General features: G+C 41.6%; 1 protein-coding gene across 7 annotated transcripts in view; it reads right to left on the reverse strand.

Moving 5' to 3' along the window:
- Positions 1 to 1,717: 1,717 nt before the first annotated feature.
- The window catches only part of RABGAP1L (RAB GTPase activating protein 1 like), a 252,573-nt gene continuing 232,207 nt past the window's right edge, over positions 1,718 to 22,083 (reverse strand). For 5 of the 7 annotated variants that reach the window (XM_063343730.1, XM_063343731.1, XM_063343733.1 and 2 more), the window contains 7 exons: positions 21,408 to 21,500; positions 13,988 to 14,098; positions 11,470 to 11,574; positions 10,152 to 10,235; positions 9,579 to 9,650; positions 8,025 to 8,222; positions 1,718 to 7,684 (listed from right to left, as the gene is read on the reverse strand). In XM_063343730.1, the coding sequence (XP_063199800.1) occupies positions 7,529 to 7,684; positions 8,025 to 8,222; positions 9,579 to 9,650; positions 10,152 to 10,235; positions 11,470 to 11,574; positions 13,988 to 14,098; positions 21,408 to 21,500 (819 nt within the window). In that variant the 3' untranslated portion in view covers positions 1,718 to 7,528. Of the gene's footprint in view, positions 7,685 to 8,024; positions 8,223 to 9,578; positions 9,651 to 10,151; positions 10,236 to 11,469; positions 11,575 to 13,987; positions 14,099 to 16,399; positions 21,141 to 21,407; positions 21,501 to 22,083 lie in introns of those variants that run through there. The other 2 variants (XM_063343736.1, XM_063343732.1) reach the window with 2 other exon arrangements.

The following is a 22,083-nucleotide window of genomic DNA, read 5'->3' on the forward strand; positions in this document are numbered from 1 at the left end:
TAACTGCCGCCCTGAGGGAGCCTGAGGCGGCACCCCCGCCCGGCGGGTATTCTCCCGCCCTCCGCCGCGGCTGGCAGCTCGCCTGGAGCCCGTGAGGCGAGGCGAGGGGCGGTGGCGGGGCCCGGGCGGGTCTCCTGTGCGACCCCCGATCGTTAACGCTGACAGAGAAGAGTTGGAAGGGCCTTCCTGGGTACTGTAGCAATTGCGGTTGCCCAAGAAAAAAAAAGTATAGCGAGGTGTTTCTCGGCACCGTTCCTAAGTCAGCGTACTGACTTAGCAACAACAAAGGTTCGATATCCCCGGGTGCCACTCGGGCATTAAAATTTCCCAGAGGCGGAAAAAAAAAAAAAGCAATTTTTCTGAAAGCAGTTAAATGGAGGAGTTAGGATTTGCCTCCAGAGGGCGAGATACAGCCCTTCAGCATTTAAAAACCAGGTTTCTCTGAAAGAGGATGCCAGTTAGAACATTTATTAACATTTATTCCAAATTGAGGAACGACAGCTCATGTGTTGATTTATGGGCTTAGTCTTTTTCTCTCCTAAAGTGAACATTCATGAATTAATCTGTGAAGAGGGTGGATTTTGCAGAGGTAGGGAGGGAAGAATAGTTCACATGAAGGTAACGTTCATCGAAAATCTGAAGCCAAGGATTTACGTTCAAGTCTGCATTCCACAAAGAAGTTTTAACAGATGTTGTACTGAAGTGTTTATTATAATCCTCTGGGCCAGTGCTTCAAGATCTGCAGCTGAGAAAGGGTCACGAACGATCTGCATAACTAACCCTGTGGTTATATTTCATTTTCATAGGACCGAGATTTCAAGCATCTGAAAGGGCTTTGAAAGAATGTGGCCTCTTTATCTAGCATGTAGTAGCCGTTCCCTCTGTCTGCAGGCATTGATAGCAACTGATGACAGTCAGTCTTTGGATAGTGATGTGGAGGTAAACCAATACAAAATGTTATGTCTTGTAAATTAACTAGTTGGAAGTGTTTCATCTTCAGCTTTTCTACCTCTCTGCTTTTATGTCTTCCCCTGAAGCGCCATGCGCTTTTCCAGTTATCTGGGAACAATGGCTGTTCATCTCAATTAATGAAAACTAAATCCTGGAGCAATTGCTCACACAGAAAAATGGTTTTGTAAATACTTTTGACTGCTGTAAATTCTGCTGTCCTGTTCTTGATCAGCCTGCCTCTCTGTTACAAGTCAGTTTTCTGTTTCTTGCTGTTGCCTTCTGCTCCCTATGTCTCTTCCTTCAGACATGCTGCCTTGTGGCTCACTTACCTGTTTCTCTTGCGTACTCCAGGGAAGCATGAGGCCTTTAACAACAACTCCCATTTCCCTATTGCTGTGTATCAACGACCTCTAGGAAAAGCACATTTACTGGCACATTCTCTGCTGGAAACCTCAGACTAGCACGTGGAGCAGAGGACCAAGGTGACCCGTTAGCTTTTTAGCACAGCGCCTGTCTGTCAGACTCCTGTGGAACAGGTGCCCCTTATGAATGAGTCCGTTATCCTAACGAATGGGTTGGAATTAGCTAGGTAGCATGTGCACATTTTGGACAGCTAGTCTGCTGAGTCACTGTGTCCTACTGCAGTAGTGCTGCATGAAAATAACCAGCTGGAGTGAACTGTATCAGAAAACCTGGTACAGCAGCTGTTTATTATTGCAAACAGATTTAAGCTGTTTCTTAAGTAAATGGCTTGCGAAAATAAGCATCTTATTCCCATTTTGTTTCCATTTCCATTTATTTTACAAGGCATTGTTCACACAATGATAACAAGATACTGATTCAAACAATTCTGTAACAATTAAAAAAGTAAACATTTGTTGTGACCATGTACATTGAATTGCACTTTTAATAACAAGCATTACACTTATATTTCCATGTTATACTTTACATAATACATGGATTCGTTACACAAGAACTGGCAGTACTGAATTGTTCTCAGTTAAAAATCTGGTATCGCTCTGATGCTCTTTTCCCCCAACTCTTTATTTAAGTATATTTTACGTACTTTGGACGCACCCAGGTAAGAAACACAACCCCAAATCTGGAAAACTTCATCGTAACAGAGTCAGAGCTTTGAAGTCGCTCTCTGTTTTCAATGTGCTGAAGTGAATCCACCTTGAGTGGCAGAGTGAGGGATCTGGATCCAGGTCATGCTTGATTAGACCCTTTTCTGCATCTGCGTGCCATATTTTCCCAGTTCAGACAAGCCGGAGAATCTTCTTCCATGGGAAAGCAGCAACATTTCCCAAAGCTGGAGGGAGCTCCTGGCCCAGCTTTTGAAGGCGGTGTCAGAAGCAGTGCAAGACCAGGGATTACTGGAAGGAGGGAACTGGGATCTGGAGAAAAATCTGAGAACATCTACTCTTGTTTGCATTGGTAGTACCATCCATGTATTATATAAAATATAAAAATAAGAGAAACTGAAAGGAAATTAGTACAGCCCAGGATTCTGGTGGTATCAAATCACAAATGAAATTTATGATACCAAATCCTTTTGATGTATTTATCCCCTTATGATTCAGTTTCCTATATATTATTCTATATATAAGATATAGTTTTCCAAAGATACATATATATTCCTTTACAGGTTAAATAAAAGCAAGTCCCACCGAATAAGAAAATAAGAGGAAGTAAGGTCCTAATTCTCTACCCATATTTTTTTTCTTTTTAGGTAAAAATAGCATGAAATACATTCAGTAGCAAAGCAGTTGAAATCCAGGGGCAATGGAGAGCCCTGTATTCCTGGAGGATTTACCTGTACATGTTAAGTCACAATCCTGAAATAAATTATGTAGACTTTTGACTTGGAAAAAACAGGATCTTGATCAATGCCGAGTATTATTTATCCAGTTGCAAATTCTTCGAATTTCCCCAAATCCATCCATGGATTAGCCCAGTTTTGAAGGCTGCTGTGATGTGTACCTAACCTACCTTGAAAGGTCCAAACTCGAGTGCTTCATTGTTGTCTCCCCTTAGTAGTATTACTTGGGAGCAGGGACACCTCCCAGAAGGATATTAGTGTAATAGATGGAAAAATAATTTAGTTCAAGCCTTTGTGTTTGCAAGAACAATGTGATGCCTGGCGCTGTGTATACTCACAGCATCACGTGTCTTGTGCATCCAGCTGTTTGCACAACGGCCGGCTCTGCAGGGTTCAGCCCTGGCAGAAGCGTGCTCGTCAGCCAAACAGTCTCTCGGTCTCAGGAGAACCTCTGCCCTGATCTTCACATTCCAAAAGTAACATGTACGAAGGTTTTCTCCCTAGCAGTTGGAAGAAAACCAGCATTGTAAGATAAGAGAGTTTCTGTTTTCAATGCCAACGGTATTTAGGCTTATTAGATTATGCAGAAGTATGCCAATTATCCCTGAGTCTAACAGTAAATCAAAGTAAGAGGTATAGTTCTCCCACACGTACAAGTAGTTTCATGGATTTCACTGCAACTACTTAATAGAAGGAAGGGAACAGCCCTACCTTTATCCTGTGGAGAAAGCATGACTTAAGTAGCTTCCAAGTTTTGATACTTCAGTGCCAGTAAATTCAGATTTTTATTTACTTCTAAATTGCCATTCAGTCAGTGAGTGACATAATGACTCTCAAGTCAATGGAATACTTCATGCTTTGTGAAGGGGCTGAATTCTTGCTGTTCTTGACTTTCTTTTGTCTCTCTCTCCCCTTGTAAATGGCTGTTTTTATTTCGAGTTGTTTTTAACACAATGGCACAGATGAAAGCATCTATTGTAAAAGAAATTTCAAGGTCCAACCAAGAGAAGTCCTTTAAAATGTCTAACAAGGAAAAAAAATTGCTTACCTATGTAAGCAATTTAACTTAGCTGTAGCAATGTTAACCTAGCTGTAGCAAATTATATAGTAATTAATGGGCAGGACAGGGATGTGTGTGTCAGCTGGCAGTACTGATTACATGGCCAACTACCTTTCCTGAGACTGGTTTTACTAAACATTAATGCATATGGATCTCAGGGATTTTGCAGTTTCTTGGATTAACACCACGCATGATATTTTCTATTTTATTATTTTTTATTCTCTCTGGGCACATTTAGGATTTGTTAAACTAAGTGAAATAAGTCCTATTACTCTCAAATATTAAGTTTGATTCACAAAGATAATACAAGACTAGTTCACAGATGTACCATGTAACTAAATCAGCCTTGCTTCATTTATCCTGTAAAGTGTTACAGTCAAAATAAAACCAACTTCTTTTTAAAGTGAAAAAAGTACTTCTTTCCCCCCCCTCCCTAATGGGCATCTCAGGAACAGATTAGAATCCAACAAGATAAAACAGTTGTACTAAAAATATTCTTTGGAGGTTTGTCCCTAATCAAAGTAAAGGCTTTGTTTCAGAATTGTGCATTCTCAATAAATTAAAAAATAAGATTTAGTTCCACACATACATTTATAAAATTCAAATTACTTTTACTGTAAGTTTGATGTGGACAGATATTTTAATACTGATTCAGGAAAAAAATACTAACCACTCCAGACTTCGGAGCTATGTTAGCTGTTCCAGTGCCACACGAAAACAACTGTTTCAGTAAGACTTTGATGACGTTTCCTGCTGAAAAGCTAAACAAAGAGCCAGCTATCCCCGACAGATCAGTCTGTCTGGGATACGTGTGCACGTAGATCTGTCACACACTGCTGAAAGGGCTAATTAAACCCCAGATTTTTTTTTCTCACAGGAAGCTAAGTTTCCCAATAGCATGTATGGTCAGCAGGTAGAACTTTAGCTTGCCTGGTTTAATGCTGCGGTCTTGCTCCTTGCCTTGTTTCTGAATATAACTATGCTTATTCAATCAAGATAACGTCATAGATATTTTCTTATTCTTTCAGTAATTTTGAGAAGACACAGGTTCCATGTAAATACTACTCTTCCAAATGCCACTGCTACAAACGCTACCTTGGATCTACAGATGAAAGGTGAAAATTGTTTACTGACTTTGTGTCATTGCCAAGAGTGATAATGCAGCCATTGCCTTCCGAAACCTTTTTTCTGCTGATGTAAGTCAGCTTCCATCCTACAAGGTTTTAAACTCATCACGGTTAACAGGTAGCGAACATGTTTTTGTCACAGAAACTCAACTTCCAAAGTCAGAGAGCTGCTACACTGAAAAGACAATGTTGTGTCAAAGATAGTTCCGTGAAACGTGGTGAGCTTGTTTAACGGTTCTTTTTTGATGAACTGCGGAAGTCCCACTGCCGTGATCCGCTTGCGCTCATTGGACCCTTTGAGATGATTTAACTCATAATTTGGCAAAAGACTAATTGGGGGGGGAAAAAATCCACCCACATATTTTTTTATTTTTAATCATCTCCAGTAAGTGCCATAACAAGGACGGGGACACGACTGTACAACAGGAAGCTGGAGAGCTGAGATCTTTGAGCAGCAGTGAGCTGTTAACTCAGCTGCTCATGGAATCAGAGTCTTAATAATTTTATTACTGCATTTTTCCAATCAAGATTTTAAATCCACTTCTAAGTATGATTTAAGATAAATGAGAAATTCGGACACTTGTCAAACCATCAGTATCGCTCATCAGCACCGTGCTCTCAAATGTAACAATCAAATGTATCCTTAAATGTCAGTTCAAAAGTACTATGCAGTTTATTTTAAGTGTGAAGCGGTACTGGTAAGTGAATGACTAATGCTAAGTTTAGACTGTCAAGAGAATGGAAGCATTTATGCAAATATTATTAGCAAGAAAGTGACCAGGGAAAAAAGATCTTTGTTAATATTTGCAAAAGAAGTTCCTTCTGCTTTTTCTCCCATTTTTTTCTCCTTGTATTAATATTTCCAGATAATCACTGTTCTTGCAAGTACATTTAAAAATATTAACATTTTTTAACTCCTTACGCTTAGAAGAGAGAATTTCGTGGCAGGACAGTTGTGTCAGGATAGTGATTATATTTTGATCTCTACTTCAAACAGCCGACTGCCTTTCAGAATCATTCCTTTGGCACAGGTAACGTTAAATTTGTACTACCCTGTTTAAAATAATTCACAATTATGCTTGACAACAAAGCACAAGATGGGTATCATTAAATTTTATTGTACAAAACTGACAAGGTATGGCATTCCTTAGAATTAAAAAAAAAGATGAAAACACAACTAACGTCCCTGGAACAATTTTGTAAATGGAACAATTAATACACAACGTTTAGTCCAGCAATGATATTTACCTGCAAGACCATCTTTAGACATGACAGGTATAATTAAAAAAATATTCCATCAGTTCAAGCAATAGTTTAATTTTGCATGAAATAAGTATTTTTATAAACACTTCATGTTCAATCAAAACAAACGCTTTTGAATTTTCTTACCTTAAGAGATATAAAACAACCAGACAGGTTTGGGAATCATCAGAGAAGTCTACCCCAGGGGAAAGTCTAGGTTTTGTATTCCACTTGAAAATGTTTGTTTTTATAAAAATAAGTAATACCAATGTAGCATTTCCTAACCAAATACTTCTAGCAAACAGATCTTGCTTCTGTGATGTTTTATTCATCAGTGCTGCGCAAGCCTTCTGGGTTTTTTATTTGATACCTCATTTCTCTGTCAAATTCAGAATCTGACTATAGACCCAGGGAAAGGTTTTCATTAATTTTATTCATAAAACCCACCCTGTATTGCACAGGATTCACAAAAGGTCAAAACTATGCAAGGTCTTTACTCTGCTTCTCAGCAAAACCATCAAATAAAGGTTGAACAGTTTTCCCTTTACCCTAGTGGAAGAAATTATTTCTTGGAATTCTTAGTATAAACATGAAATAAAAAAGGGAACTAGATAACTTTATGTTAAATTCCAGTTCAGCTGTAAATAGCCTTTAAACAACAGTGCTACAAAGAACTGCACTACTTGCATTTCCGAAGAAAAAACAATCAAAACTAAGAAAGTATCAGGGAAGCTCATAAACGATTGTGCCAAGACAGCACAAGACTATCTTTGCTATGGCCTAAGCTTTACAAAAAGTGCTTCTCTGCAGGACGCAGTCACTGCGATAAACTTCTGAGATGGCCCCAGGGCATCAGTTATCCTGGACACCCGCACACACGCTAGTACTTATTCGACTGTGCTTTCTATGAAGAGATTATGCTTCAGTACTTTACATTTTCCATTCTCTCTCTTCCTCCAGAAGAAGAAAAAACCTTCTATGCAAGATAAAAATAATTTTGAATAATTAGTCATGTATTAAAGACCTAGTTTTGAAGTATTTATTTAACATCTAGTCATATAAAATAAAGTGTAAAAGTATGAAGGTATCAGAACGTGGCTTTCAGCAAGGCAGTTTGGGAAGTAGGAATTCAACAGAAAACAGGAATTATTTTTTTGTCCCCTTTGGAAAGGGTCACATCAGAATGAATGAAAAACACTGAAGAATTTCACTTCAAGCCTGCACTCCTGCCTTTTGTCCTTTCCCCAAGAGGAGAGACCACTGGAAGAATCCTCCAGGGTTTCGGATGTGTTGTTCTTTGTGCTCTGGTATCGGGTCTGGCTGGAACTATGTACTGCCCTCTTTGGGTGGCAGGGGCGGCTGGGGCTGCTGCGCCGGCTGTGTGCCTGTGGCCGTTTTGATAGAGTTCAGGGTTTTGCTAAACCAAGAGTTTTTGGCAGCTTGGATTTCATTCATAAGGGCTCCTCTCTGGTGCTCCAGCTCCTAAGAAAGCAGAATAGTCAGAATTGATCAAAACCCGATTCATTATCAAAAAAGCATCCTCAAACTCAGTCCCTGCAATCCAGCATTTTCCTTGCAACCTCCCAGGCACTGGGGAGACAAGGCAGGTTGAAATTGTGGAAACAGCAGAAGATATTTAAATATACAAATGAAAACCTCTTTTCTTTTTTTAAAGACAAAATTGTTCTGGAAGTTCACAGCTATACAGTGGTACAGGTGTATGCTCATGTTTGGAACAATTTTTTGCATGATTCAGAACTATTTTGGATGGAGCACAACGACATTAAGGAGACTGCCCTGCTGCACTGGGGATTCCACGTACCTGAATTTTGCACTTGGCTTCCACCAGCTGCAGTTTGGTCTGTGCAAGTTCCAGCTCCATCTCTCTCAGCTGCTTCTTCAGTGCATCCTTTTCATCATCTGTTTCTATGCCTTTATTCTCCGTGCTTACAGCAGGCAGCTTCAGTGCCCCCTCCTTACTGAAAATCTCACTGCAGTGTTTGCAGGCCATCACTTTACCCTGAAACACCCAGAAAGGTCACTTTTAGTCCATGTAACAGGAGTTGCTGTGCTTCCTGGGAGAGCCATTTTTATGTTAGACTGCATTTCTGTCAGTAATGCTCCCACTATCTAGAACTGTAGTTTTCATATTTGACATGAAAAGAATTTGAGAAGTTCATGAACAATTTCCAGGGTATATTAACCAGTATAAAAATTCCTAAAATCTGTGTAAGCACAGAGAGACTTTGCTCCTAGATTAGAATTACTCAAGCCTTCTTGCTACCAAAGCTTTGTAATATTTTGCAGTGTTTATGCCAGCACAATTCAGAAGAATAAACTACACTCTAGGGACTTTTTGTCTTCCATAAAAGCACTTGACCAAATTAATACAGATTTTGTTATTTTAAACAACGTCAGGCAGCTTTTTCTATTTCCAGAAGCGCGAGCAGCCTGTGCTCACTGCAAGGGCCAGTACTGTCCTGTTGGTGCTTGTTTAGATCATCGGCATTGTCCCTTTTTGACAGCGGTGTCTGACACACAACAGCAATGTTGCTGCGCTACTTGGAAAGGTGAACCAGTTACTCATGGCTGGCGATGGAGCACAGCTGGCCTGGCTCACACAAACTAAAATGGCATATTGAACTATCTCAGCAGATTATAGGAACATAGTTTTTTATCAATAACATAAAAAAGTCACTAAAAACCAACAAATCAGGTTCAGCTTGAGTAGTAAAGAAACAACTAGAAGCTACAGCAGAGGGAAAACAGTTCTGCCAACTCAGTAGTGACAAAGCAGAGGGATGGAATTATTACCTGATCAGGAAATGTATACCTCTGGTGCAGGTGTTCCTGGTAAGGGGGTTTAGAGCAGAGATGGGAACTGCTATGGAAATTCTGGGATGGCCCAAGCTGTGCCAGTTACTTAAACCAACTCTGCTTAAATTACAGAAACCCAAAGTATAAACATTGTCCAGTTCGGCCAGTTCCAACCCCTCCACTGTGCACACTGGAGAAGCAACACGTTTTCTCTTCTAGAGAGCCCTTTTTTTTTTTTCATTTAATTAAAACATCCAAGTAAATAGTGTCTCCTGCGTTTTTTTGCCAGAAGTATACGTTTCAACAGGCAAAAGAAAAGCCAAGTACTATATGCACTTCAGTTTGACAGTTCCACCCTGTCTGACACAAGATAAAGAACTGTGAAGGGAAATAAACCCTTTCATTGTTTACATCTGATGAAAAATGCATGTGGGGCTATCAGTGCAGCTGGGTGGACACTGCTGTTACATTAAACTTCAATTCCCATTTTGTTCTGTATCCCTGGCATTTAGCAACACTTGGGTTAGTAACATCCCATAAGTAGAGGCATTATTCTCACCTTCACAACTTCCAGTTCATCTTTACTGGCCGCTTGTTGTTTTTCCAGCCTGGTACTCAGCTGGGAACAAATCTGGAGCAGAGAAAGCAGTCTCTTAGCTAAAGTTCACTATGCTAAAATATAACCTGTGCTTTTTAACTATTATTTTTGTCAGAGCCAACATTTCTTAAATTCTGCCTCACTCAGGTATATGCATTCCCCCTTAACAAATACACTGCTGCTGATAATGAGGGTGAAAAAAATGGCAGTATTCAATACAGAACCTGAACATGGAGACCGGAACATTTTTTTTTTAATCGGTTTATAATGTTTATGCTGCATTATGTCACAGAGCAAAGCAGCATTCACCCTACAGTACTAAAAATTAGCTGGAAGACAGGTTATTCCTGATTCCCTTAATTTGGAGATTATTTGGAAAACCACAAAAAGATTTATGACAAATTACAATGCTTGCTCTCCGAAAGCCTGAAACACAGTGTATCTTATTTAAAGGATGAGACCTGCAACTCTGAAAATTTATCTCTCAGAACAGGTTGAAAGAAGAAATATGAGAAAGCGTCTCTACAACAGTACCTGTTTATACTCTGCAATAATGGCTGTGGTTTTCTTGATCTCAGATTCTGCCTTCTCTAGCTGCTTCCTGAAGACTTCCTTCAGCTAATTCAAGGAGAGAAGTTACACAGTGCACTGAAAAAAGTTCTCGAAATGCATCATCAGATTGCTCTCTCAAAGACTTGCTGTGTTTATAACAGTTCTACAGCTTCTTCTTACCAAATTCCACTTCTTCAGACAAATGTTTGATTTACTCAGCATACAGAAACTTATTATATTCAGTTATAACCGAAAAGTCTATACTGTGATACAGAGTATCTCTGCTTAGGGAATTCTCCTGTAGGGTAATTCTTTTCCTCTGCATGAAATGGTGGTACCGCGTGGTCCACAGAACACAAAACCAGAGCATTAAGTGGGTTTTACTGATTTTGTTTTTGTGCACACTGTCACAGCAGGTATGGGCAGACAGATTGATTGTTTGTTTGTTTGGAGACGGAACAGGGAGAATAATCTCTCAGCACTATCACTCTCATCTCCGTAACAGGAGGAAAAAAAAAAAATCTGTTTTGGCCTGTGGCGCTGCGTTAAAAAACAGCTAAGTCGTTCCTCCACTATTCAGAACCACTGAATTTTGAGAGCCTTTTCATCAGGACAAAGGCCTCCACTGCCTTGTTTATAGCAAACAGAGAACCGGGAAACCTCCACTTTAGTGAGACACAAAGAATTACCATTTGATTGTCGTAGTCACTGCTGTCGAATGGCAAAAATAAAAATCAGGTTATCACTTTGAAACATACTTTTGTGGGTGTCAGTATTCAGCATGTTAGATACGTAGCATTAGAAAACTAAGACTGAATGTTTTGCAACGAAGTATGAGGCCAGGTCCAGTCAGCAACATTCTGCCACCCCTCAGCTCTGTTCTGCTGCTGTTCTAGCTTCAGACAGGAACATTCACAGCTTTATTTCCCTGAACCGGCACCTGACTCCAGAGTGGCCTCTCATATGGCAACAACTGCTCCAGCTCTTGTTTAGATAATTAAAAGAGGTCTCATCGTGTCTCCGTAGTTGGGATTGCTCACCACCAGTCAAATGATTATGACAATACTGGCAAGAGGATAAGATATGGAAAACTGAATATTCAGAGCTCAAGTAAAGGAAAACACTGAAAAAACATACTTTTTTAAAAAAACCCACATTTACCCTGGCAGTGTAAATGTTTAATTGCAACTGCATTTTGAAGACAAAATTCTTTCTGCAATTGCAACACATTAATGCTTTTCTGCATATGCTTTTTGCTTGCATTTCCTTGCTAAATGGGGAAAGTTGGAGAACGCCTTACCTGAGCAGTTTCCTCTTCCTGCTTCCGTTTCTCTTCTTCAGTCTCCACCAGCTTCTGTTTGGTCAGGAGAAGTTCCTTGTTCAACACATCCGCTTTGTCTTCAGCCTAGAATGAGAAATGCTGGTGTAAATCAGATGTTATCTGTGCCAATACCAACATATTGGTATATACATCGCAGAAATAGTGCAGATTCAGGTTCTAGCATTGCCTTTTCCTGCCCTCTGATGGCTCACCTAACCTATTTTTAGCTGTTTTCTAAGTTATTTCACTGTGTTTCAACAACTGTGCAAAAGGACCCTTTTGCCGTGTGTTTACCTAGGCCCAGATGGCAAATAAGCATAGACACTATGTCCTGATACAAACGCAATACAAACAATGATGTATAGAATATCTTTGTCAGGTACAATATTAATCTAAATGATGGCAGCATGATTTAGCTCCTGTGTAACTTCAGGTAACTCATTCCATTTTTGTATGCGTAAGTGGGGAAACCAGATATTGTAGAAAACATTAGGTGCCTGCACTGTACCTTAGGAAGTGTCTGGGAGAAGGCAAGTATAAAAGAGACAAACAGGACCACCAGATAGAAGTTTGTTTAGCACTGCAAATAAGTATTACCTGGATAAACCTGACACTCTGTGCGTACTGGTGAATATGAATTCTCTCCTTTCTTTGATGGGCCAAGCTTATGGTGAGGCATACTGGGAATGCTTTGTTTTGGTCAGCACTATCCTCACCGATCACCAGGAGAGAAATGTATTTCCCAGTGTGTGGATATATTCGGTTGACCTCCCCCAGCTGCGCGATACACTCTGCATCACCCCACTCCTTTTGTTCAGGAACGAGGTGCTAAAACAGGCAAGGGTTGTGGTCAAACAATACTTAGTTTGCTGAAAATACAAGAGGGAAAATGTCATTGTAAACAACAAATAAAGTACAGAACTTGTCTCTGAGTTGCAGTTTGTTTTTCTACCACTACTGGTGGTATTAGCTTATCTTATCTGCCACACTGTTCATTATTAATGAGGGTGTTAGTGGCGATTGTGGGTAGCAGAAGCAGCTCTACCAGGGCCACGACTGAAGAGATGACCTGAGGATTCCTGCATTGCTTAGTGTGTATGTGGCTGTATGGGAGAAAGGAAAACAAGCAGTGAAAGAACAGAAAATTGGTAAGACCGACATCTTGGAAAAAAAGAACTCGGGGATGACAGGGGTATTTTTGATGAAAGTCCTGTTTTAAGATACGCTTTGAAGGAATTACAAATCTTTCCTCCACTTGTGTGGTCAGTGCAGGTTCTCCAAGCGGCTGCAGCGGTGTACGGCAACACCTGTCCTTGTGGATGAGGAGTGCAAAAGCACAAAGCTTTCCTTCCAGTGCCAGCGTACTGAGGTGGGGTGTGAGAAACTTCATGGAGCCAGTCTCGTCTACAGAAATGCTGCTAAAATGCAGCAGAGCGAGGAATAGGACCGGGAAAGATATGTGTCTGGCAGCCTTATCATGATACTTGAGAAAAAGCAAGCACGGGCAGCTGCAGACATAAAGCTGTTTTATGTACAGCTATTCCTGGGGAAGACGGAGCACCTCCACACGTTGCTTTTGGCCTTCACGTGAGACTGCCTGCTCCATCGTGCAAAGCACATCTCTGCCTGCGTTTGCTCACCAAGACAGCTCCCATTTTTCGAATCACATGGACCCAAATCAGCAGAGCCTAACTGTCAGGGATCTGCCTAAACAGAAAGGCTGAATGATGTTTACAATTCTGCAGTTAGATAAAGAAATCCAAATAGCTATGGGAAACCAAACTGAGAGGCCCTTGCAGGAAAAGATTTTACATAACAGGCACTACAGCCCTCCTTGAGCAAGGGACTAATCATGAGGTGTGGTGGAGCATCGCCTTCATGTATTCGATACCTTAGTAATAGCTGGTAAAACACTCCAGAAAGAGGAGGAATGAGCATGGAGTTCTCTGACAGTCACCTCTGAGAAAAAGGGCTCTGAATGCTGCTGCCTTCCACATTCCAGACCTCACAGGAAACAACAAGTTATCAAAGGACACCCAGGAGCCTTTCTAATTTTTGGTGCCATGCCACTTCATTATCTCTGAATTTTGTTGGCTGTACTAAAACCGCTGTGAAAAACAGATCCACGTGAGGTGGCAGGCATTCTGCAAGGCAACTTCCCTTGAAATTAGTCTTTTGAGGAGTATGTGATACCTTTTTTCAAGTAAATGTTCATTCTTTAGTATCTGCCTAAAGGTTATGGCTTACACTTTCTGCAACAATCCACAACAGAGAAGGTGCAGTCAGGGATGTTAAGGCTCCACGGTGAATAGCTACAGTTGCATGCATGTGGAAATCCGGCTTTCTGACTGCAACTACCAGCGAGGTGGTCAGGAAAATAACGGCACAAATAATTATACTTTCAGTGTTGTGTTCATGCTTTCACTTGAGCACAAAGCAGGGCTCCTGACATTGGTGCTGCCAAGCCTGAGCTGGGACCCATCTCTGTTGGCATTACCTGGTCCAGGTCATTCCGTAAGGCAATTTTGCTCGTTACAAGCTCATGGGCAAGGTCATCGTTCTCCTGCTCCAGCCGCATGCTTGCTTCTTGGAGCCTGCGGTTTTCCCTCTGCACAAAGAAAGGAACAACCAGAAAAGGAAGTTAATCCTTATCAATATTAAAGAGCAATAAGTGAGTATATTGTGTCTGTAAAACACCAAGAAGGCAAGAGTGCACATTAAGACAGGACTGCTGCTCTGGGAAACAACAGTGAATTAAGCCAGCAGTGCAGATGCAGCGATTCCACTTACATCCCAACGGTTATGTCTGTGTCATGTGACACGCTGATTGTAGGGTTTTTCTCTGTCAAAAGTAAACACAGTCCTCTCCACAAAAGCACTTGGTTTCTGCTTGCTCATCATCGAAAGAAATTAGGCAGGTAAAATCCTACCCAGCAGCAGTGAACAGGGACCAATTAAGAGTTACTCATACTAATGTTTCCAGTTGAAAGTAAAAAGCTGTCCTGCTCCATTTTACAAAATTTTGTCTGCAGGAATCCAGAAAAATAGTCCATTTTGTAGATGACGTAGTGCCAACTTTCCATCTTCTGTGGGACCAGTAAAGAACAGCATTTAATGGGGAATTCCTACAGCTCGTATAACGCGTATCGCCATTTGTAGCTTGTGCCAGCAACAACAGTGCACCTTTTACAGGACACCTGCTGTGAGGAAGTGCCAGATGGAGAGGGGACCTCGCTCCCTGAGCGCAGGCCCCAAACCTGCTCCGTGGGCAATGCAGGGCAGCACGATGTGCAGAACTCTGAGACTGCAGGCTCTGGTCCTTGCAGCACCGCGCTCCCTGCCCACCCCACACAGGCAGACACAACTGCACAGAGCGCTCACTAGGGCAGGTAAGGACGCTGGAGAAGAGCAAACATGTTTTTGAAAAATTAAGTTTCAGTGAAAAATCAGCTTCAGTGACTGTTCTTCAAAGGCTGAGAAACAAATTCCTATTCAAGAGATGTCTGTAGGTCAGTGAACTTCCAGGAGTCCACATCAAATGCACATCTTCAGAAGAACCCAGCCAGGTGGGACAGATTGAGGTGCCGCCCTCTAACGGATTTTAAGAGAGCAAAAAATGTGCTGGCCTTCAGTCACACAATGACCATGTATCTTTCATACCAAAAGATGGCAAAGGGAATCTGTGCACTATGGAAACTCAAAGAAAAATACTGAGTTCACGTGGGAACTCACAGGTGGAGGAACAATAACCTACATGCTGAGATTTCAAAAAGGACCTGTGCGCACTTGAAAGGTAAGTTATGTTCCCCAAGAAAAACAGTAAAAGTGAATAAATATCAGCACTTAAGACAGCAAAAAATTTCCAAGAGTTGTTCAGTGAATGCCTTGCTACAAAATGTGGTTGCTTTGCATAAGCGTGTTATTCACCTGGCTTCACTTCCTCCTGCTCACCAGCTATGCTCAGGTATTTTTTTTCTTACCAAACTCACCACCATGAAACTGCAACTTTCATTTCTGTCGCAAGAAGATTTTGCATGCTTGTCTTCAACAAAAAAGGACAACTATGGCTCTAAGAGGATGCTAAAAAAGGTCTCCTCTTTGTGGGAGCTTCCTCTGTGGCAGGAAGCAGAACCTCTGCAAATACTCTCTCCTTAACGTGACCCCATTGTGCAACTAGACTATGCACTGCCCTGTACAGGAAAGTAAGTTTCTTTCCTTTCCAAAAGATTGTACTTTAAATAACTTGTTTTGTTACAGAAACTGTAAGTAAAACACTTCTGTTTTAACACAGTTAAAATACCCACTGCTAAAAGACACATAACTTTGGGGAGCTTTTTTATTTTAATTGCACTGTGTTCTGTTTGGGACAAGGAATTTTTAAAAATAAAATTCTTCTGTAAGGATGATATAAATTTTAAAGTATAAAACCAAATTGCAGTCTTTAATAATAATCATCGTCATCATTTTTAAAGGCTCTAGCATGTCTTTATTTCTGTATCTTATTCAGACCATCTTGGAAATGTTGATTTTTATAGACACAGCTCTGCCAGTGAGCAGTTGTCAGAGAGTGACTTGAGTTCACCTAAAACTGGGACCAGATCAGAACGGAACTGCTGCCAGGTGCTGCGGCACCAATACCTTTTCAGAGGGATGTTGCTTAGAGGGAGAAATCAGCAAATTCTTGAGACTTCCACATAATAACCCAGAAAGGAGTTTGCTTTAACATTTTTGCTATGCTTTTGGCAAAAGCTTCAGTGTCTGCAAAGCAAGCCGCACAATGTGAAGTTCGAAGTTCCTGCTTTGCATTCGCAGACAAGTGGGTAAGCAAGCTATGTGGTTGGAAATGCGCTATCCTCCTCTTAAACGAGAATTTACATGGCACGTTTTTAGTAAGTTAAAGATCTCTTACCTTGGGCATCCAGTCAATAGCTAAGAGATGCTTTTACCTCGTTCACCATACTTTTAATTTCCAGCTGAAAGTCTCCTAATAGGGGCACCTTTACTCTTCCTCCACACAGGGCAGTATGTGCGATTAGATGGTTTGTCTTTTCCAGCTCCTCCCCCCAGACCTAGCAGTGAAAAACTGCCTCCTTCCTCAGAAGGAAACTCTTAATCTGCTTAAGTCTAAATAAAACCTAACGTTACACAGTAAAGACAAAAATAGCAAACAGCTCCTTCCATATGTAGCAAACTATTTCCAATGGCTCTGAAATATTTACAGGGCTTTATAAAAATACAACTCGCAATGGCATAAAGTTCAACAGATGGAGATGGTTCGTTACAGCAGGACTCGCATCACAGACAGCGTTTTGTAACCTGGCATAAGCCAACTCGTCAGACCTGCTGGTCGTCCTTGATGTAAACAGACAGCTTCCTGCCTTTTCTCGACACACCACCGACAATTTACTGACTACAACAACAATTTCCTTCTCTTCAGCATCGCTCAGTTTCTACGGTCAGGAAAATAAGAGATTCCTCTTTCCGAAATTCCTCCTTCCTGTTACAAAAAGCAGCTGGTGAACTCTGGTTAGCTTTTAAAAGGAGGATACTGCATTTCCAAAAGGGACAAACACCGCTGATACATACAAACACAAATAAACTTACCTCCTGTAAAGTCACAGACCAAATACTGCTTTCAACCATTGATGTAAAAGACAGTGAAAACAGGATATAAAATATTTTTTAATGCCAACAAAGACAGGGAAAAAAAAAAAGTCGCTGATTCTTCAGTGTTTTTTTAGTTCTGACTTTTAAAAAGGATATACTCCAGCTTCCATCACACACTGGACGGAAAGAAGGCAAATTTGAAGCAGCAGACAAGCCTCAGCTCAGGAGGGCTGAAAGGCTGAACTCCACCCTCTGCTCCCCTCCAGCCAGCCCCAAGGAGCAATTCCTGACAAGATTAGTGGCGATGATGCATCCTCTCTGTGCTGCTACTCAAGCAGGGTGTAACGAGTCACAAACCTTATTAAGCAATTCAGTGTCACATTTTCTGGATGAGCAAACACCAGATCTTTGGGCGTGAACAGATCCTCAGCGGTGGAATGAAAATACTGATTAAAATGCACTTTTCTAGATGTGAGCAAACAGGTCTTCGTAAGCCCATTGGAAAGGGGTCTTGATTGTGGAGGAGCTCTGAAGGAAAAACTTGCAACCTCTATCTAGAAATGCAAAAGGCTTTTACAGCAAACTATCCAGGAAAACTTCTCATGGGAAGCAACCCAGAGGCTCCTGGAGTGGTTTGTGTTTTCTGTTGGTTGACTCTGGAGCAGCACTCCCAGAAGTGCCCCAGCACACTTTTCCTACAAACCACAAGTGAACAATGATCCACATCAAGAGTTATCTTAAGTTTTTCCTCATGACGGTTACCATTCAGTTACTGTGACTCTGAATCAAAATGACCAGTGTATTATTTTTTGCTTCCACTTCAAACACCCAAAAGGCTATTATGTCCAAATTGCACATTTATTCAGACAGACAACTTCTCCATTGCACAACAAGGTCCACAGAGAAAAAACACGTTTCTACCCTCAGAACAGAACTGTGTGCACAAGCAGGGTCTGCTTGCAAAACTCCAGCCCTTCTTTTATGGTTAGATCCTCTTTGTTTTAAATCAAAAAGTCCCAAGCCCAACTCCAGCAGTTTCTCATCAAGTCAACCAAAACCCTGTTACATGAGATGTCCTCAAACACAGAAAAGAAACCCCATAATACATAGAAAAACATCAGTCTCAACTATATTGCTATTTTTTCTGCACATGCACTTTTATTCCTGGCTTCTATAGGCAATTTGTAATTTATTTTTACCAAAACTCATGAAATGTGGTGACAAACGGCAATTTAGAACATATTTACTTTTGCACCTTTTAAAAATCTATCTGACAAAAATGTGATAATTTGTTATAAGCAATGGAAAATAAAGTGAAAGGGTGTCCATAAAAAAAAAAAAATTAAACTTTTCCTAAACAATACTTGTAAACACAGAAGGAAATAAACACCCAAAATAATGGCACTCTTTAATACTGTTCTTTTGGAAAGTCAAATCACAACCAACATGTAAAATATGAGCTGGGCAGGAACGCCTGTGGCACGTAACGCAGCTTATTGTAGCACATGAACTTAACCAGTCAGGAAAACGCAACTGGTTAATGGCAGCCTGAGGAGAGTTTGGGGCCGGTGGGACTGGAGGAGGCTCTGTCCCTGCCCTCATGCAGGAAGCGTCTCCCCCACAGGGGGCTGCTGGGCTCAGCCCCCGTCCCCGTGCCTGGGAACACCCCCAGGACGGGGCGGTGGGAAGGAGCAGAAGCAGGGCCGTGCTCTCACACCGCTCTGCTTCGCTCCTGGTCTCATGGACGCCCGGCTGAAAGTCAGGCCCACGCACGAGAGCTGCGTCAGCTCCCACGAGTTCCTCGCACTGCCGGCAGCGCAGCAGGGACGGACCGGTGGGGAGACAGCTGCTCAGCAGGGGCCATGGCAGCGGCTGCTCCCGCCCCAGCGCCACGCACAGCCCATCATCTCCTCTCCCAACAGTCCGTCAAGCCATTTCCACTGAGGACCAGGCCGCAGGGAGGTGTCTTACTCAAGACATCCTTCATCACTGCAACTCCGTGCCAGTGTCTCTGTGGTCCTGACAAATCTCTATCGGCAATAAAAACACTAACACACCACAAACACCACAAACAACTATAACTAAAGCCTGCTTCCTTCTTGACCTATAGAGGAATATGCTGCAGGGATCTCCACTCCAGCGATCCCATCCAAGAAACATCCCCTTCCTGGGCAGCAAACCAAGACCTTGTTTTGTTCTGGGGAGAGAAACTGTAAAAATGACGATGATGTCAGCCCTCGGGGCACAGCCCACACAGAGGGAGCGAACAGCAGCGTTGCGCTCAGAGGCAATACTGGCTTTTCAGCAGCGTAGACTCAGTCCTTTCCCAAACCAAGCCTGGCTGGGCAAAGTCTAGCCCCGATGCTGCCAAATTGAACTGCATTCCTAAACACACGGGCTGCAGAGCGATCACTTAAGGGACATGCAAAATTGGCTCTCCACTTTCTGCCGCGAGGATCCACACAGCTTGTGTTTCTTGCTGCCCTTTGGAAACACTCTTGAAATGTCGATTCCTACCAACCTCAGCTTGACACATTAATAAAATCAAACAACAAGACAAGGAACAGAGAGCACTCACAAGCATTTCTCCGTGACACCCATCAGCTGAAGAATGCGTCCGAACTTTGAACTTAAGGTGCACCTAACCAGTTACAGGGGCTCTCTCTAATCACAGCCTCGCTAAGAGGATCAGACCCAATCCAGCTTAATAAAAAAAAAAAAATTAAAAAAATCACACAATAGGTTTTGAAAGTGCAAGCCAAAACCCCAGGCTGTGATCTTGACTGTGACAGTGACTCGCATAAACAGTGGCCAAAGAGTCACTTTCTATATCCTCATTTGCAGCTTGGGGATAATGTTCTTCACCATCCAGAGCCCAAGATTAACTAGTTAATATGCTTCCACAGAGGTTTAACGAAGCTTTATTTGTTTTCTAAATATTATTTAAATTCCACAGTACTGAACCACTAGGAAAATACTTAGTCAGCAGCAAGTTGTGTTTTTTTCTAAATAGGTGATACTCACTATTCACTCTCAGCTGCTACAGCAATCCCAGTTCTCACAAACAATAAAATCTACAACCTTTGACATCAAAAGAACTACACTCAAAACATAATTTTTCACAGCTAGATACTTAAAAAAAGGTCAGTTTTACTTTCTCTGTACCTGTAACTTTATCTTGTCACATTTATGAATTATGGCATAGTCTTTCACTACAGATTTTCACACTGTGGTTTCCTGAACATGGTGCACTTTCCTTGTGTTCACAGACCACGTAAACCTGTTGCGCCCTGTATGATTATCTACTGCTCCACACTCCTTGTAGACTCCGTACCAACTGCAATGTCACTTAACATATTAAGGCACAATGAAGAACAGCAAGAAAACAGTACAGGTGTATATAAGCAATGACAGTTCCCAGCTAACCTGGGCAATGGGCAGTAAAGCGCTTCATCTCTGGCAGCTTCACCTGAAGATAACTGAATTTTTCCAAACAGGGTAAGCAATAAACGGATCCTGAACACTAAGTGAAATATATGCCTAGAGGCAGAGCCTCCATCACACAAAACACGATGGCAACAGAATGTAGCCGTGACAATAAAAGCAAATACATTGGAAAGATAAGCAATGATGATCCAAAATTAAAGAACTATTCTTTTTGGGTGAACTATCAAGCCATCGTATTAATAATTGAACTTTTATTTCTCTGCTGCTTTAAAGCAGGATATTTATTGCTATTAATTCTATTGCAGTAGTACCTTGGGACCACAGGAGAGCTCCGGGTCCCACTGTACTAGACATTATGTTAACAAAAAGTTACTAACGCTTAGAATAAACAGAGATGAATAGCAAGGATCATATCAGTCAAGGAAGAGTTCATCTTCCAAAAGTCTCTGTGGATGCCACTGCACACAGCTTGTGCTAGAACAATGTGTATTTTCTCCTTTTTGTGTCTGTAGCTGAGAATCACCCTTTGTTTCTGCGTCTCATGAAGATCTCCCGTAAAAGTGCAACAGCAGGAGAGTTACCTACAAACATATAAACTGAAAGAAGAAAAATATTATATGTGGCTACTTGCAGATGTCTTGAGAGTTACAAATTGTGACTGAAATAGTCCTGGAAAGAACACTACGTCCAAGTGTTTAAGTGCTTGTTCAAGAAAGGGGATGAGTTTCACCTGCCACTTAAATTCCCTAAGATCTGCACCGGCATATCCCCGAGAGGTGAGCGCGGTACGTGCACCTCTGCAACCACGTCACTCCCCACGGGATTCAGCAGTGAAACAGGTTCCCACAGAGCATCTCCCATACCTTGTATCTGTCCATCGGATCTTCCTGCTGTAGCTGGCTCTCTCGCATTGTTTGGTATTCTCTCTCATATTTCTTCAGCTTCTTTGTTGGCACCTGGGGAACACATTTGAAAAACATGCATTTAAAGATTAAAGAAACACCGGAAAGGCTGTCTGAAAGCTCTCCTTGCAAACAGGAAGCCAAGGAAGTGCTGGAAAGCTGCTGCTGAAGTAAAGTCACTCCCCATTGCCCCCCCTTCCCTGCTCAGCAAGCCATGTCAAACACTTAGCAATACACTTCACATCGACAGAAATCTTTCTGTGCCTACTACTGTTAATTATTCAAATATTTAACGGAAAACAAGAGTGAAGTACAGACATTTTAATAAGACTAACATGAAGAAAAAAATGCGTGAACAGGAGTGAGAGAACAGGGAAGAGGAAAATACGCTTTAATAGGTATGAATCAACAAAACAATGTCCTAGCAAGAAAACTGTTAAAAGTGAGATTAGAAGAAAGGTGCGCGCATGCAAAAGGACTTGGCAATTCCCTGGGGGAGATCAGAGTAATGTTTTTTTATTGCTGAAAGAGTATTAATATCTAAATTATAGATTGTGACCAATGCCCTCGTGCAGTTTGGCATCAGACTCCTCTGAGGCCAAGGTGGAGATGCTGCAGTGCTCGCTGCCAGCCGCAG

The sequence above is a fragment of the Chroicocephalus ridibundus genome, chromosome 8 (assembly GCF_963924245.1).
Source record: "Chroicocephalus ridibundus chromosome 8, bChrRid1.1, whole genome shotgun sequence".
Classification (NCBI taxonomy): domain Eukaryota; kingdom Metazoa; phylum Chordata; class Aves; order Charadriiformes; family Laridae; genus Chroicocephalus; species Chroicocephalus ridibundus.